The following is an 18,201-nucleotide window of genomic DNA, read 5'->3' as shown; positions in this document are numbered from 1 at the left end:
CTGGCTCAGGCCCATGGGATGGTGCCATCCAGACTCTGTTAACCAACCCTGGACAGGCGAGCCTGACCATAAGGACTCTCTCACGGATGCACACACAAGTTATCTTCTGGGTGAGTTTAGACTCTGTCAGGCTGACAGGATTAACCATCAGGCATGCCGTAAAGTTCTGAGTTAAGTACTGAGTTCCAATGTGTGTGTGTGTGTGTGTGGTGTGATGTGTGTTTGATTAGTCTAAATAGTAGTACCAAGCAGTTAATTAACATATATTTACTTTGAGCAGTAATATCTTTTTTTTTTTTTTTTTTTAAAGGTTTCTCTGTGTAACAACCCTGGCTGTCCTAAACTCTCTTTGTAGACCAGGCTGGCATTGGATTCACAAGGATTCACCTGTGTCTGCCTTCCAAGTGCTAGGATTAAAGGCGTGTGCCACCACTCCAGGCTGAGCAGTAATATCTTGAAGACAGAAAATGCTTGTCTTTAGTGAACTATCTCAGAGCCGTGGGTGGTAGTGCATTCCTATAGTCCAGCACTCTGCAAAAGGAGGGTTGGAAATAATGAATTGAAGGTTAGCCTGGGATACGTGAGACTGTCCCAAACAAAAGAAATCAGAGGGCCTGGTGGGTGTGGTGGGCAAGCCTTTAATCTCTGCACTCGCCGATCACTGTGAGTTCAAGGCGACCCTGGTCTACAAGTGAGTCCAGGACAGCCAAGGCTACACAGAGAAACCCTGTCTCGAAAAACCAGGGGCGCAAGGAGGAAGAAATCAGAACAGCAGCGGTCACAAGAGCATCAGTTACCTTAGTCTCCCTCTCTCTTTAGATACAACAGTATTATACATGTGAGCATGTGTGTTGTATTTAATAAGTATATGCTTGCCAGTTTTAAAGTTATTTTATTATGAGTGTTGTTGGAATGTGTGTAAGTGCATCATGTATGTATGTATGTATCTATATCTATCTATCTATCTATCTATCTATCTATCTATCTATCTATCATATCAGAAGAGGATCTGGAGCTACAGACAGTTACGAGCTGCCAAGTGTCTGCTGGAACTGAACTCAGGTCCTCTAGAAAAATAGCAAGGGCTCTTAACAGCTGAGCTATCTCTCTAGCCCGACTTTTTTCTTTTTTTTAATTTAAGCTATAGTGGTATTAATTGACTCTTAGAAGCTGCCATGTAGCTTTGTGTTTGAGTTGCTGTTGATAGCCATAAAGATTACACTGTTTGTAGAGGAAAAGAAATGCACTCTAGGGGCTGGAGAGATGGCTCAGCACTTAAGAGCACTGTCTGTTCTTCCAGAGGCCATGAGTTCAACTCCCAGCCACCATGTGGTGGCTCACAACCATCTATACCCTCTAATGCCCTCTTCTAGCATGCAGGTGTACATACAGATAGAGCACTCATATATATAAAATAAATAAAATATTTGTTAAAGCACTATAAACTACAGACCGCTATGGAGCATGACACTGACTTTGTATCTCTGGGACCAGGTTGGGAGAAGTACCAGTCTCTCTTTTCCTCCCTCCTTCCTCTTGAGACAGGATCTTACGTGGCCTTGAATTTCCGTATAGCCTGAGGCTGACTATTCCTGTTGCCTCCAGAAGTTCTTGTATGTAACAGAAAGTAGTGGTTTTTCTGGTTTCAGGAAATGATAGCTCCAGTTGCTCAAGTTAGGGTAGATGTTACCTTTGACCCTGTCCTCCTGTTCTTCTAGATCCGCTTCATAGAGTCACTGTGCAGCAGTCTCACATCTGTGCTAATCTCCCTCCTGCCTGACCCCGCCTCCCAGAATGCACTGTTGACATACATTATCCTGTAACCACACTGTTGATGTACATTATCCTGTAAACACACTGTTGACGTACATTATCCTGTAAACACACTGTTGACGTACATTATCTTGTAAATGCACTGTTGACGTACATTATCCTGTAAACGCACTGTTGATGTACATTATCCTGTAAACACACTGTTGACGTACATTATCCTGTAACCACACTGTTGATGTACATTATCCTGTAAACACACTGTTGACATACATTATCTTGTAAATGCACTGTTGACGTACATTATCCTGTAAACACACTGTTGATGTACATTATCCTGTAAACACATGGTTGACGTACATTATCCTGTAAACGCACTGTTGATGTACATTATCCTGTAAACGCACTGTTGATGTACATTATTCTGTAAACGCACTGTTGATGTACATTATTCTGTAAACGCACTGTTGATGTACATTATTCTTTTCAGGGAGCAGATGGAGGCCATCCCCATGTCTAGTGGTTTCTGATTACTCTAGGCAGATCTCAGATTCCTTCCTAAATTCACCTCCATGACTGGATCTCTGACAACATTTACGTTCCCTTCTACATCTCCCTTCAAGCTCGTACACTTTAGCCTTACTGGTCTCTTCTTGTAGCCTCGGCTTTTCAATGCAGAGGCTGCGACCAGCTGTATCTTGTTGTAACTACGGAGTGCTTCATCTGTGGTTGGCTTGAGTTGAGGTTATATATAAGTGTAAGATACACGTTGGTGACTAGGCTGTGGTGGTGCATGCCTCTAATCACAGCACTCTAGAGGCAGAGACAGGCTGATCTTTGTGAGTTCAAGGTCAGCCTGGTCTACAGAGTTCCAAGATAGCCAGATCATGTTACACAGAGAAACCATGTCTCAAAAACAAAAACAGAAAAGATAACATGTTGACTTTGAGGGTTAGTATTAGAGAATGCTATGTATCATACCCACTTATATTGAAGCAACATTTGGCTATATCAAGCTATGTACAACTTATTTTTACTTTATAAAATGTAGCTACTAGAAAAAATTAAATAGTTATAATAGCACATTACAATATCATAATAACAACAGTTATACCAATATATAATTGCTTTTTTTTTTCCTGAGACAGGGTTTCTCTGTGTAGCCTTGGCTATTCTGGACTCACTTTGTAGACCAGGCTGGCCTTCCTCTGCCTGTGATTTCAGGTGTGTGCCACTGCACCCAGCTTTAATATATAATTTTTAGTAGTTACAGTTCTTACATTTGTGACTTGCTTTACATTTATTTACTTATTTGTTTGTTTTGTTTTGCTTTGTTTTTGAGACAGGACTCTTTTTGTAGCCTTGACTGTCCTGGAACTCACTCTGTAGACCAGGCTGGCCTTGAATTCAGAGATCTGCCTGCCTCTGCCTCCCATGTGCTGGGATTAAAGGCGTGTGCCACCACTGCCTGGCTCTCTTATAGAACTCAGGACTATCAGCCCAGGCATAGCACCACTCACCATGGATTGGGTCCTTCCTCATCAATTATTAATTAAGAAAATGCCTTACAGCCAGCCAGATGTTACGGAGACGTTTTCTCAATTAAGAGTCCTCCTTTCAGATAACTCTAGTTTGTGGGTTAAGCTGACATAAGACAGGCCAGTACACTGATGAAAACAAATCTCACACCAGTTCAATGATAAAGTGTCTGCCAAACACACACAAGGACCAGAGTTCGGATCCCAGCATCCTCCCAGAATGGTGTGCTGGCGTGCCCCTATCGTTCCAGCATGGGGTTGGAGGGGCTGGGTGGGAAGGAAGTGGGTTCCCTGGGTCATGCTGACCTGCCACTCACTAGACATCTCTTTCAAACATGGATGCTTCCTTCTACAAACTAACTTTACCCTCGTTGTTTGAGATTAAAGGTGTGTACCACCACGCCTGGACCTAAGCTTTTCTTTACCTGATACTTGCTTGCTTACTAGGCTGGCCTTGAACTCAGATCAGCTTGCCTCTGTCTCCTGGGTTAAAGGTGTGTCTGTATTCCAGCTGGATCACACAGACTAGAAGGTCTTTGGATGTGCTCTCTTGCCAGAGCAGCCATGTTCTGAGTAAAGTTTCTCTACACACTCCCCTTGCTCTCTCTCACATTTATGGCTTCTATTTCTTTAATTGTTGTTCTGTCTGTGTCTCTGTTTGTCTCTCTCTGTATTTAAATATATAAACACAGCCTGTTCCGTCTGTACAGTGTTACCTAAATCATGTGACTTCAGAGCTGACCTCTGTGTAGCGCCCAACGCCAACCGATACAACACAACTTCTGTACCTAAGGCTCAGCAGAAAGATTATAAGAACCAGAGGACCAGGGAATTTGTTGTCGGATTTTATTTCCTTGAGATGTCAGAGTAGCTGGGGAAGGCGCATCAGCATGGCTGCCTCAGGAAGACCTGAACAAACAAGGATGACACCAGTGGACAGACTAAAATGAAAGAGGGCAATTCTTAGCCCTAAACACAAAACTCAGGCAGCTCACGTAAGTCTCAGGAAGTCCCTGAAACTGACTAGATTCAAATGGTCTCTCTGTCTCTCCCGCTTTCCCCCAAGGTTACATAAACAGTGAGGACTGCTGAGGAGAGCAGACTAGCCTGCTGCCTGCAGGAGGCTCAGACCTGCCTGGAGGAGATAGTCACTGACTTGTTTGAGCTCCCTGCAAGTAGTGCAGTGAGCTCCAGGGTGCCTGCTTTCGGTGACGTAGCTGCCCTTGAGCTACCCGTGCCCCTTCCCTCTTACCTATGTGTCTGTGAATAACTCTAATAAACTCATTGGTTTCACTAGATTGGATTTTGGTGGTATCATTACTTTGGTCATGTCGTTGGTCTTTCTTGAGACGAATACATGTTTGTCCTGAGTCTCATAGGAAAATAGTTCATAGCTCCCTGGTCATTTACCTAAAGCAGTGATTCCCAGCCTCCCTGATGCTTCGACCTGTTAACACCTCATGTTGTGGTGACCCCCCCACCATAAAATTATTGTCATTGCTACTTCATAATTGTAATTTTGCTACTGCTATAAATCATAAATAATGTGTGGTTTCCCATGACCCCTGTAAAAAGGTCGTTCAGTCTATAAGGGGGTCATGACCTACAGGCGGAGAACCACTGAGCTAAAGTGTGACTTTAGTATGTTTATACATACATGCAGCTATTGTCAGAGTCAATTTCTTCCTTTCTTTCTTTTCTCCCCAAGTCAGGGCTTCTCTAACAGCTCTGCCTGTCCTTGACTCGCTTTTTAGACCAGGCTGGCCTCCAACTCACAGAGATCCACCTGCCTCTGCCTCCCGGTGTTGGGATAAAAGGTGTGTGCCACCACGCCCGGCTTCTTATTCCTTTTTTCCTTTCTTTTTCCTTCTTTCTTTCAAGATTTATTTACCTTGTATACAGTGCTCTGCCTGCATGTACACCTTCACACCAGAAGAGGGCACCAGATTTCATTATAGATGGTTGTGAGTCACCCCATGTGGTTTCTGGGAATTGAACTCAGGACCTCTGGAAGAGCAGCTCTGAGCCATCTCTCCAGTTAACTGAAATGTTTTGGCCTATTTCAATAATTGGTCTTAGTGAAAATAGAAATAATTACAACAGAATCTTCAACTTATTTTTTTTATACAAAAGATAAGGTTTGTGATTTCCACAAAGTAGCCTGCCTTTTATTTGGTTTTTCAAGACAGCATTTCTCTGTGTAGCCTTGGCTGTCCTAGACTCACTTTCTAGACCAGGCTGGCCTCGAACTCACAGCGATCCACCTGCCTCTGCCTGGAATTAAAGGTGTGCGCCACCACACCCGTTCATAGCCTGCTTTTTAAACAAAAAGGCTTCCTGTTACTGCTTTAGCATGATAATTAAAATGCCATCTTAACAACGGCGAAGTAATCATGTAGGTTAGCTTTTTGCTGAAGGTTTATTTGTATTCTGGCTCTGAGTCAGAAATCAGTAAATTTCCCTGTTTTAAAATGTTAAAAACATAATTTTTAAAAATGTGTATCAGTGGTTTGCTTTTATTTATGTCTTGCACCACGTGTGGCCGGTACTCGGTACTCCGGGTACTCGGTACTCCGGGTACTCGGGGAGGCCAGAAGGAGGTGTTGGTTCCCCCCTCCCCCCCTCCTCCCCCCAACTGGAGCTAGAGTTACAGAGGTGTGAATTGCCATGTGCTTGCCAGGGATTGAGCCTGAACCCTCTGGAAGACCAGCGAGTTCTCTCAGCTGCTGAGCTTTTTCTTCAGCCCAAGTTTTTCCTATCTTAATTAAGTGCTATTTTCAGGCCTCAAGACTAATGACTGTTTTCTTAGCATGTGGTTCTTTTGTTTTTTCAAGACAGGGGTCTCTCTGTGTAGCCTTGGCTGTCCTGGACTCACTTTGTAGACCAGGCTGGCCTTGAACTCACAGAGATCCACCTGCCTCTGCCTCCCAAGTGCTGGGATTAAAGGCTGTGCCGCCACCACCTGGCTAGCATGTGGTTCTTGTACCTACCATAACACTCTCCAGGCAAGTCAAAGAGGCTCCCCCCTTATATATATCTGCTGTTCCGTTGTTCCGTGTTGGTCTTTACTAATAGCTGAAAAATGTAATGTTCTGGTTTTCCTTTAAGCATTGTTAATGTTTCAGTTTAATAACAGCACGATGCTGTTCCAGTTACTAGAGCTGTGTAACAAATCATCACACTTAGTTGTAACGCGTGGACGTCTCCTGTGAGTCAGGGATGTAGACAAAACACCGAGGAGGAGACTGGCTGTTGTCGCATTCTTACTTTCAGCCCACGATACTTTGAGGTGTGTTCACAGGCATGGCGGAGAGTTAGCCAGAGGGTCTTCACTTGGCTTTTCCTCACAGGCTCTGTGTGGACTAACTTAAGTAGTGACATTTCTGCACCCTCCCACCTCTAATGTTGGAAATGAAATTTAGGCCTCACACGTACTTGGTGAGCTTCATCCCCAGCCCCATTGAGTAATCTGCCTTCTACACCCATAAGACGAAAGATTTCATGTTTTAAGCTCTCTGGTTTGTGGTAGCTTGTTATGGCGGTCATGGAAAACTAATAAAGACCACCCGTCGACAACACAAGTAGGCTGTGAATGGTAAAATCGACAGCTTCCCTCCATAGTGTGTGGCAGTGATGCGTGGTTATTTTCCCCATTTATGATTTTCTTTGTTTTTGTCTTTGTTTGTAAATTTATTTTTATTTTATGTGCATTGGTGTTTTGCCTGCATGTATGTCTGTGGGTGTCGATCTTGGGGTTACAGACAGTTGTGAGTGGCCATGTGGGTGCCAGGAATTGAACCTGGGTCCTCTGGAAGAGCAGAGCAGTCAGTGCTCTTAACCACTGAGCTGTGTCTCTCCAGCCCCCGTCTTTGCTTTTGAAGGCGTTTTGCTATGCGTATAGCTCAGGTGTTGAGCTTGGAATCCTCGTATCTTAGACTCCTGAGTGCTGGGGTTACAGGCTTGTGTCACCAAACCTGGCTTACACTTTTCTGCATACAACAGGAGAGGTTGGCCACTTATCAGCCATGAGTCAAGTTTGTACGTTAACATTTTTTGGATACTGTACTTTAAAAATTGTTAGACGTTCATTCGTTACAGTGTGCTGTTTAGTAAGCCTAACCTAGTCATCAGGAAGGTATTAAGTGCCTCCTATTCAGGTCGTTTTGTCTTTATATTAAGAGGACTTGTGAAGCGCAACAGTTTCTCTCTAGCTTGCTGTTCATTTTTCTTTTGAGTGTTGGGCATTCTAGGCAAGTACTTGATGACCGAGTTGTATACACCCAGCCTTGTTAAATACACTTTCTAACTACATCGCTTATTTATATTTTAAAGGCGTGCGTGCGTGCGTGCGTGCGTGCGTGCGCGTGACAAGGATGAATGCTGGTGTGCAAATGCACGGTACATGTTAGGGGTCCGAATATAACTTCCAGGAGTGATTTCTCCTCTTCCACCTTGTTGAGGCAGGGTCTGTCTTGTTTCTGCAGCTCTGCATACTCTTGGTGGCTGGCCTGGCGCTTGGTTAGGAGTGCTGGGATTTCAGATTGAAGCCCCTGCGTCTGCTTCATGGTCATCAAATTCGGGTAGTCAGAATTGCACAGCAAGTACTTAGAGCTGCCATGCCACACACAGATCTTTTGTAGATGATGGTATTGATGCTTTCTGAGTATTTTATTCCTTAAGGGATAATAGCTGATATAACAGTGAAAGGACAAGGCAACATAGAGGGGATTAGTTACATTTGGGGACATTACCGAGTAGCAAAGAAAAAGCACTCATCTGTGTTTTCAGTGTACTTGGATTCAAAATATTGAACATAGTCATGAAGTGTCTTAGAACTGGAGAGAAAGTGTGGCAGACAGCTCAAAGAACAAGGACTGTTTAGAAGTAACAGCTTTTCCCACAATAGATTTTTCAGGAAAAGATGAAAAATGGATTCCTGATTAGACAGGTTTTGAAAATACAACGTCTTTATCTTCCACTTGTTTTTTATTTACTTAGTTAAAACACTTATTAGCCTAGAGAGATGGTTCAGTATTTAGAGCACTGGCTGCTCTTCCACATGGCCCAGACTTGGTTCCAGCACCCACGTGCAGCTAACAATGGTCTGTAACCCCACTTCCAGGGTCAGATGCTCTCTTCTGGCCTCCCTGGGGAACCACACACACACACGATGTACATATACACATACATGCAGGCAAAGCACTTATATGTACAAAATAAAAATATTTAAAACTTTATTGTGTTGATAGGACTTTTAACTTTCAGAAAATAGCTATTGGAAAAATTTTTGTTGAGAAGGGAACACAAAGACATCCTTTTATGTACAGAATTGTATTTCTAAGAATGGAAAGGACCCTCTTCCCCCAAACCAGAAACTACCAGATGTTTTTCATACCTCTGGGTATGTATATGTAAATATTTTGATTTTTTTTTTAAGTTATGAGATCTCTTATGTAGCCCCCGCTGGCCTTGAATGCTGGGATTATACGTGTGCACTACTATTCTTCTTTTTTTTTTTTTTCCGGTTTTTCAAGACAGGGTTTCTCTGTGTAGCCTTGACTGTTCTGGACTCACTTTATAGACCAGGCTGGCCTCAAACTCACAGAAATCCTCCTGCCTCTGCCTGCCGAGTGCTGGGATTAAAGGTGTGCGCCATCATTGCCCGGCTAGCATGTGGTTCTTGCACCTATCCTCAAACATGAAACCAGGCAGTATATACATGTTAATTAAAAAAAAAAATTTTTTTGTAAGATAACATCCTCTTCTGATGGTTTATGCTCCTTGTCAATTTATTTTTTTTCCCGAGACAGAGTTTCTCTGTGTAGCCTTGGCTGACCTAGAGCTTGCTCAGAGATCTACCTGCCTCTGCGTCCCAGAGTGCTAGGATGAAAGACTGTGCTCCACTCTTGTCAATATTTAATGTGTTGTATTATCTGTTAAAATGATTATTACCACTTTCTGTTGGTTTTGGTGTGTATAGTTTTTGTTTTGTTCTTTTCTTTTTTGGAGACAAGGTCTCACTTAGTAGTCCTGGAATCAGGACTGTAGACCAGGCTGGCCTTGAACTCACGGAGACTTGCTTTGGTTCTGCCTCCGAGTGCTAGGATTAAAGGCCTGTGCCATCAGGAGTGGCTTCACCCTTCTGGTTTGTTTATGCTGCAAACATGGCGTTAGAAGTGGAGTCCCAGGTTGGAGAGGTGGCTTGTGGGTGAGGAGGCTTGCTGTTCTAGAGTACATGAAAATGGAAGCTCACAGCCACTTAACTCTCCAGTGTCAGGGTACCCTCTGCTGGCTTCTGAGGGCAACAGGCATGCGTGCGGTATATATACATACATGCAGGTAAATACGTGAAATAAAAATGAAAAAAAAAAGAATAGTTTAAAGCTTTCATTCATTTATTTATTTACTTACTTACTTACTTTTGAGATGGGAGTTCTCTGTGTAGCCTTGGCTGCCCTGGACTCAACTTAGTAGACTAGGCTGGCCTGGAATTCACAGAGATCGGCCTGCCTCTGCTTCCCAGAGTGCTGGGATCACAGGTGTGCACCACCACGCCCGGCATGAATCGATTACTGTTTTTTTCCCTTAACCTGGATGATTTCTAAGTTAAGCTTAGCAGGATCACCAAGCTTGTGGTAATGACTGCAAGAAGGCTAAAATATGCTTTTTGTTCTTTTTCTTAGGTGGCGACAGACAAGGTGGCAGAAAAGCTGAGTTCTACTCTCTCATGGGTGAAGAACACGGTGTCGCATACAGTCAGTCAGATGGCCAGTCAGGTGGCGAGTCCGTCTGCTTCCCTGCACACTGCATCCTCATCCACCACAGTGTCAACACCAGCAGCTTCACCATCTTCTCCGTCAAAGTTGAGTCCAGATGACTTAGAACTCCTGGCTAAGCTGGAGGAACAAAACAGGTGAGTGCAATTGTTGGACGTTTTCCCTCTGGTTATCTCAGACCACAGTCAGTCAGTTTTTAGTGTTCAGTCATGCTGAGAGGGCTTGCTCCCTGCTTTCTGCCTTCTTGTTTATCAGAAGGACTTCACAGACTCAGGCATTCCTGGAGGAGGTTGGACCGAGACCAGCGTTTGCCTTTAGGTATTAGCACTGTAGGTTCCTTTCTTAGTGTGCCCGACTCTCTAAATCTTTTCTTGAATTTTATGAGTTATGAAGGCAAGCTATCATTTTTATTTAGTTTATTTTTCAGAGCTGGGGAGTGAGCCCCAAAGCCTTGCATGTTAGGCAGACACTCTTATTACCTATGCTCCAGTCCTTTTTAAATTTTAAACCACTAAGGGGTGTCCTCTGGTTAAAGTATAAAATAGTTCAGTCTAGTATGGCTATCTGATTTGTATTTAAGAGTAGGAAGGCCTGTGGAAGGCAAGCTATCCCCGTCTCCTGAGTGTGTGATACAGAAGTTATTTCTTCTGAGTCCAGACTCTGGGTCTTTTGTGCCCGTTTACTCTGATGTTAGGTTTTGAACTTTTTGAGTTGGGTGTGGGTGTACTCTTGTGACCTTAGCACTCAGAGAAGCAAGGACAAATGCTGTGAGTTTGAGGCCAGCTTGGTCTTCACAGTGAGGCCATCTACAGAAGATTGTAAAGGACAGCAGCATTCCGTTCCTGGTACACAGTGCCACAGCTGTAAAGGTAACTTTGATGTGTAACTCATGTGATAAATGATACACACATTTTAAAATGCACAGTTTGATTAAAGTCCTTTTTGTTTTGTTATTTTTGGATGCAGTTTCCATAGTCCTGGCTGTCCTGGAACTTACTCTGTAGACCAGGCTAACTTTGAACTCAAAGTGATCCACCTGCTTCTGCCTCCTGAGTGCTGGGACTAAAGCTGTGTGCCACCACTGCCTGGCTGACAATTACTCTTTGCCATATCTTCTTCAGTTATTGTAGTTCATGCTTCTATAAACCTGATTTTGGTTAATGTATCTGAGCCCTGGCCAGGCTCATGGAAGTCCTGGATGTGGTGTCAAGGCAGATGTCATTTTGTTGTGGGGTAGAAGGCTGACAGAGTTAGGACATGATGGTGTTACCTTTGTCACATTTTTTTCTGCGACAGGGTCTCATGTAGCCCAAGCTAAGGGCGATCTTGAACTTTTATTCTTCTGCCTTTATCTCTTGAGCACTGGTGTCACAGGTGTGTGCCACCATACACAATTTATGTGGAGCTGGTAAGGGAACCCAGGGCTTCAGTGCACTAGGCAGGGACTCTACCACTAGAGAGAGCTATAACAGTGGACCATGGCCGTGATTTTAAATTTTATCCATTTTAATAGGTATTGATAGTATACAGCTTTATTTTTCCCTTCACTTAAAAAAAAAAAAATCTAGGGCTGGAGAGATGGTTTAGGAGCACTGGCTGCTCTTCCAGAAGTCCTGAGTTCAATTCCCAGCAATCACATGGTGGTTTACAACCATCTATAATGAGATCTGGTGCCCTCTTCTGGTATGTGAGCGCACATGGAGGCAGAACACTGGATATGTAATAAATAAATCTTAAAAAACAAAAATCTAGTGGCTTTTTTTTTTTTTTTTTTTTTTTTTTTGGTCTTCCGGATTCCTGTAGCTTAATTTGACCTGGAACTCACTATGCAGCTGAGGATGCCTCCATCTCCCAAGTTCTGGGGTTGCAGGCGTCTGCCACCATGTCTGGCAATAATGCATCAAAAAGATAATTTTTGTGCTTGATCACTTACTCTTTTTGTAATTAATTTGATATAAAATCAGTTTATAGATGTTTGAGTCCATTTCGTTCTGTTCGTCTGTTATGATTGATTAAGATGGAATGAGCTAATGGAGAGAGGAAGCTGTGCCATGGATGTGCAGGCTTATTGGAGCGTTGTGGGAGGGGAGGGAGGGGGACCAAGAGCGCATGCGGCAGTGGGGGTGGGGAGGGAGGGAAGGAGAGAGGGCGGGAGATCAGGGAGGGGGAAAGGGGCAGGCGGAACCAAAATGCCTGAATTACACAGTGGGGGGGTTGGTCTGTGGGAGAGGGGAAGCCCTGTCCCTAGGTAGAGGCAGGACATGGCAGCCAGGCCCTCAGCAGGACCTGACATTATTTATTTATTTGTTTGTTTATTTGTCATAAGGTTGTACTGTATTGGCTTCTATTATATTTGGTAATAGGTTTGGAGGTCAGATATTATTAGTCTCCTAAGATGGTTTGAATGAGAATGGTTCTGCAGGCTTCTGCGTTTCAGGGCTTAGTCCCTAGTTGGTAGAACTGTTTTGGAAGAGATTTGGCCTTACTGAAGGAGGTGTGTCACTGTGGCTAGGCTCTGGGTTTCCAAAAGCCCATGCCCATCCTAGCAGAAAGATATATTCAGCTTTATTAAAAACAACAACAACAAACAACAACCCCAAATAAAATGTCACACTTGGAGATCTCGCTTCCTTCCATTTATTTTACCCCTGCTGCCCTATCGTCTTTCTGAACACTGGAGCAGTTTGTAAGGAAGATGTGTATTTTACAACTCCAGAGTAAAAAGTGCTCGACAGGGCTCCCGCCTCTGGTGCCACGCACGGCAGGTACTTTTATTTAGCACACGTGGTTCTCTTCAGCACAAAGTGGAGACATCATTTTGATTGTCTTTAACTGTCTGATTTAAGGAATAGAAAAATGGGGGTAATGTTTTAGAAAATTAAAATGTAAGAAACATGAGAATAGGGAATTAATTATTTCCTTTGACATGGTCTTATTGCAACTATTTTTTTTTTTTTTAAAGTAAGTGTATGTGTCAACCTCAGAAAAATGTGGAGAAATAGTTCAGTGCAGTATCAAAGATTTGTTTGAAGAAAGTTAATAATTGACAGAGTCAAAGTTCAAATAGGACAGCTTTTTTTTGGTTTGTGTTAAAATGTTTTTCTTTTTCATATTAAAAATACAAAGGCCTTGGCAGAGATGAATTTAAGGAGGTAAGCTTTAAGTGTGATGATACATTTAATATTACTGTTTTAAGCTGTGAGTTACTAAAATTTTGGTATAGCAACCATGCTTGTTTCCTTTTCCTTACTTTTTAGCCTGTCATTCAAGGAGAGACACTGCAGTGAAAAAGCAGAACCATCTTTATCATTAAATATAAGATTTATAAGATATGCTTACTGTGAATCTTTGATTCACATAAGATCTATACTGTTTGCTGTATTTTAGCTACCAACCCACATGGCTCTTGAGTACTTGAAATGCACCCAGCCTGACTTACATATGCTGTACCAGACTTTGAAGACTTGTTTTGAAAAAAGTATATAACATTAATTTTGAGAAAACTGAGTACATGTTAAAATTAGATTTTTCTCTTTCAAAATGGCGTTTCTTCTACATCGGGTAAAACACACTGTGTGTATGTGCTGGTTCATGCTTGGAGTCCTAGCACTTAGACGCCTACGGCAGAAGGGCATTACAAGTTCCTCTCAGCGTAGACAAATAAACCAAATAAATAAAGGTTGCCTAGAACCTTTAAAATTGTATAAGTGGTTTGGTTATGTTTCTGTTGTACAGTCTGCTCTAGATGGTCTGATGTTCATTAAATACTTAAAAACTTAACAAAACCAGCATCACCTTAGTTTCCTTAGGAACACTCTCTGTAAAACGTTTAGCAAGATTCACTAACAAATGAAAAGCAAAACAGATGCAAGTCTATGTCAAAATATATGTGTATGTGTAGTGTTTGCCTGACTGCGTGCAAAACCTGTGGGGGCCAGAAAAGGGCGAAAAGGGAAATAAGAGGGAAAGGGGGGGAGGAATGGGGAGGGGGGAAGGGGGAAAGGAGAGGGGGGAAAGGGGGGGAAAGGGTGTTGGGATCCCCAGGTGAAGTTGGTTGCGGCTGGGAGATAACACGTGGTGCTGAGAGCTGAACCTGTAAGAGCAGCAAGTTGCTTTTAACCACTTACTATCCCTCTAGCCCAATATATCTATGTAAATTATGTAATAATACATTACACACACACACACACACACACACACACACACGGGAAACATAGCACTTCTTTTGCATTAGTTTTATTTTTTGTTTTTCCTTTCCAATGAAGTTGGGATTCTATTTAGAGTCTCACACTGTAGCTCAGAATTTCCTGGAACTTACTGTGTAATCTAGACTAGTCTTAAACTCAGGGTAATCCTCTTGCCTCAGCCTCCCAAGTGCTGGGCTTACAGATGTCTGCCATCTTGTCTGGCTGAGGATAATTTTATTTTTCTGTTGGTTTGTGTTTGTTTTTCAAGACAGGGTTTTTTTGTTACGCAGAGCCCTGGCTGTCCTCGAACATACAGAGAACTGCCTGCCTGTGCCTCCCTGAGTGTGGGACTAAAGGCGTGCGCCATCACCGCGCGGCTCTATTTTTCTGTTCTTTGTGTAAAGGAATCTTGAACTTCTTGAGCAGTCATTCTAAAGAAACAGAAGGAATTAGTTTTTCAGAACTGGAGAGATCTGTCGTTTTACACTTTGGTGTTGTTTTGAGTTGTTTTCTATGCTAAACTTTATTTATTTATCTATTTTTTGTTCCACTCTATTCATCGACCAGAGGAGAATTTGTATATGCTGACCCAAAAGCATGTCAGGGATGTAGTTTTGCAGCGGTCTGAACGTTTGTGACTACAGAATTCCTATCTTGACTGCAGTCTGGAATATAATAGGTGGAGCGCCTGTCCCGTGAACACGTTAATAGAAGGCACTGTTAGTAATGGCCCTCGTCAGCTTTGAGTCTTAGTGTTTTGGTTTTGGGCTTCCAGCTTCCAGAACTGTGCACAGTAAATACCTTTGTTTATAAATTATCTGACAGTTATTTTGTTGTAGCAGACCCACAGAGGCCTTAATGAGCCAGTCTTTAACTGAATTGCTAAGCGTGTTTCAACTGTGTTTGGTGTAATATTATTGGAGACCTTTGACCTTATGCTGAAACACTGTTCTCTTTGTGATAAGACTTCCTGCTTTTAAGTGCAGTGTATTTAGCTTTCCGTACGGTTTTCTAATAACAGCATTTTTCTGCCTCAGTTCTTTATAAATTATCTTAGCAGACTGGGTGCTGTTGTGTCTTGCTCTGATACCCACAGGAAAAGTGAGCAAATCTGATGTTCAGTGTTGAGTGTCATCTCTTCATAAGTGCCACACTTCTGTGGGCTTTTATTTTTTTCTTCCCTGAACTTTAGACCTGTGCTTCCAATGGCTGTTGATACCATCTACAAGCATGTCTTCCAGGGACATTGAGCACAGAGACTAATGCCTGAGAACTCTTCTGTCTGTTGATAATTTTAGTTTCTTGTGACAATTTCATACAAGAATATGATGTGCCTAGGTATGTGTCTGCTGGCTCTCTGTCTCTCTCTGTCTCTCTGTCTCTCTCTCTGTGTCTCTGTCCGTCTGTCTGTCTCTTTGTGTGTGTGTGTGTGTCTCTCTCTCTTCCTCCCAGACAGTTTCCTCATCCACCAGGGTTTCTTGCCTAAGGATGAATGTGGGCTTATTTACTCCAACATGGACAGCTGAGGACCGACAGAAGTGGCTCCCCCTGCCCTGGAGCTGGTAGCCGCCTCCGAGGAGTGGAGCCTCGTGAGCCCCTTGTCCCATCCATGGTGGAATACTGACAGACACAATCCTGAAGGCGGCCATAGTTGCTGAGCTGCTGCTGTATTTGCAGAAATGTACTGCACATCAGCCCTCCCTACTTCTGTAGCTTTCCTGCTGAGATAGGGCTGAGCACTCTGTGGCCACTCATTCCTAACACCTGAACAGACAGTGATTCTGCATTACACACACAGAGAGGGAGGGAGGGAGGAAGGGAGGGAGGGGGGAGGAAGAGAGAGAGTGAGCGTGCCAGTGAGTGAGCTTCTCTGAGGGTGCCAGGGCTCTTTTGTACTTTGTAATTACACAGTGTTACATAGAGGGCTTTTTCTGTTTTGTTTTTTTCTCAAGACAGCATCTCTGTGTACCCCTGGCTGTCCTGGATCTCTGTAGACCAGGCTGGCCTCGAACTCACAGCAATCCGCCTGCCTCTGCCTCCCAAGTGCTGGGATTAAAGTCAAGGGTTTTTGTTTTTAATGTTTGTTGCATGCAGGCTTCCAAACACAAAGTAAACGACTTATGCTCTCCAACAACAAGCCTGAACCAAAGCCCAAGCCCCAGAAGAACCCCACAAAATAAAAAGTGCTGCTCTCGTACACGTTCCACGAAGCCCATGCTGTTTACCGCTTTCCTGAGGAAGGGAATGCCCTGGTGCTGTTCAGTTCCCAGAACCAGAGATACAAAGCTCATCTGTTAACGAGAACACCTAAACTACCCTTTATTTTATTTTGTTCCCTGATTCTCCACTTCTTGTAGGATAGTGAACCCATGTGGTAAAGAGATAAGAATATTTTAGAGCAACTTCTCAGCGGCCACAGACTTATCAGTAACACTGTGTCCTGTTTTCCCAGTTGTCAGGCTTAAGTCTGGAAGTTGTTAGTGTGTGGGCAGAAAGTATGTCCTCTACCACTACTGTAATCTCTTAATTACATTGAAATTTCTTCGCCATTGGCCATCTGTTTAGGGGCATAAGTTAGGAAACACATTTAGCAATAAGAAATGAGAATACTTATTCTAATTATGTTTTTATAAACTACATATTAAGGCATTTGTAAATGCCTTTTCTGCCTGCCTTATCTACTGATGCGTAGTCACGCTATCTACTGCATGTGTTATCTAAATATAACCCTGTCACCTAATGACAGACGAGGTCTAGGAAGGTACCTGCTGGTCGTTTTCCCTGTGTGAGCAGTAGAGTGTGCTTGTGTAAACTTGCCTGTTGCTGCACCATGTTTTTATTGGATAAAATAATATAGTTAATTGTAACACAGTGGTATTTTTGAATCTAAACAGAAAAGGCACACAGAAAAACACAGCATCAAAGTTAACAGTATACTTGTGTCTGGCACTTACCACCGTGGAGCTTGCAGGCTCTCAGCCAGTGACTGGGAAGGCCCAGCATGAGTGCTAAGTGAGTGAAAGCCCAGGGTATTACATTGTCATGAGCTTTTTTAAGGTACTGTATGTCCTACTGGAGTGGTGAGTGTGAAGGCTCAGGACACTATACCATGTAGGCTTCATATACACTGTATATTTAAGGTTATATGATTTATTTGTTTAGGCTTTTTTTTTTTTAAAACAAATTCTCACTAGTAGCTCTAATTGCCTAGTGCTCGCTATGTAGACCAGACTGGCCTTGAACCTCTAGTTCTTCTTCTGCCCCTGCCTCCCATGTATTGGAATTACAAACACATGCCACAGGGCTGGAGAGATGGCTCAGCAGTTAAGAGCACTGACTGCTCTTCTAAAGGTCCTGAGTTCAATTCTCAGCAACCACATGGTGGCTCACAACCATCTGTAATGTGACCAGATGCCCTCTTCTGGCCTGCGGGTGTACATGCAGATAAAACACTGTGTACATAATAAATAAGTAAATAAACAAATCTTAAAAAAACCAAACCAACCAACCAAAAACAAACAAACAAACAAACAAAAAAACCCAAATGTATGCCACAGTGCCTGGCTATGCTACATTAGAGCTACAGGTTTTTTTCCCTTCAGACTTTATTTTGGGGAAGGGGGGAAGGTGTTGAGATGGTCTCGAGGCTGGCCTTGCCCTTGTGGCCCTCCTGCTGCAGCCTTCCAGGTATTGGGATTACAGGTGTGTTTTGCTATATTGGGATCTTGACAAATTCTTTGGATTCATGTGAAAACTGGCTTAAAACGGTGCGCAAAATTATATAAACTTAATTTAAAATGTTATTTAAACTTTGGTTAAAAAGACATGTGCACACAAGCACACAGGCATACGCGCACATGTATGTGTGTTAGTCTGGGCTGAGCCAAGCTTACACTGTACCTTCTATCCCACTGGAAAGCTGTTCACGTT

At 43.0% G+C, this 18,201-nt stretch overlaps 1 protein-coding gene across 3 annotated transcripts in view; it reads left to right on the top strand.

The window, feature by feature from the left end:
- The first annotated feature begins 9,991 nt into the window (after positions 1-9,991).
- The window catches only part of Evi5 (ecotropic viral integration site 5), a 108,571-nt gene continuing 100,361 nt past the window's right edge, over positions 9,992-18,201 (top strand). For all 3 annotated transcript variants that reach the window (XM_051170911.1, XM_051170910.1, XM_051170908.1), the window contains exon 1: positions 9,992-10,221. In XM_051170911.1, coding sequence (XP_051026868.1) covers positions 10,073-10,221 — 149 coding nt within the window. In that variant the 5' untranslated portion in view covers positions 9,992-10,072. The remainder of the gene's footprint in view (positions 10,222-18,201) is intronic.

This window comes from Acomys russatus, chromosome 28 (assembly GCF_903995435.1).
Source record: "Acomys russatus chromosome 28, mAcoRus1.1, whole genome shotgun sequence".
Taxonomy (NCBI): Eukaryota; Metazoa; Chordata; class Mammalia; order Rodentia; family Muridae; genus Acomys; species Acomys russatus.
Note: the sequence above shows the minus strand (reverse complement) of the source record. Positions and strands in the feature narration are given on the sequence as shown.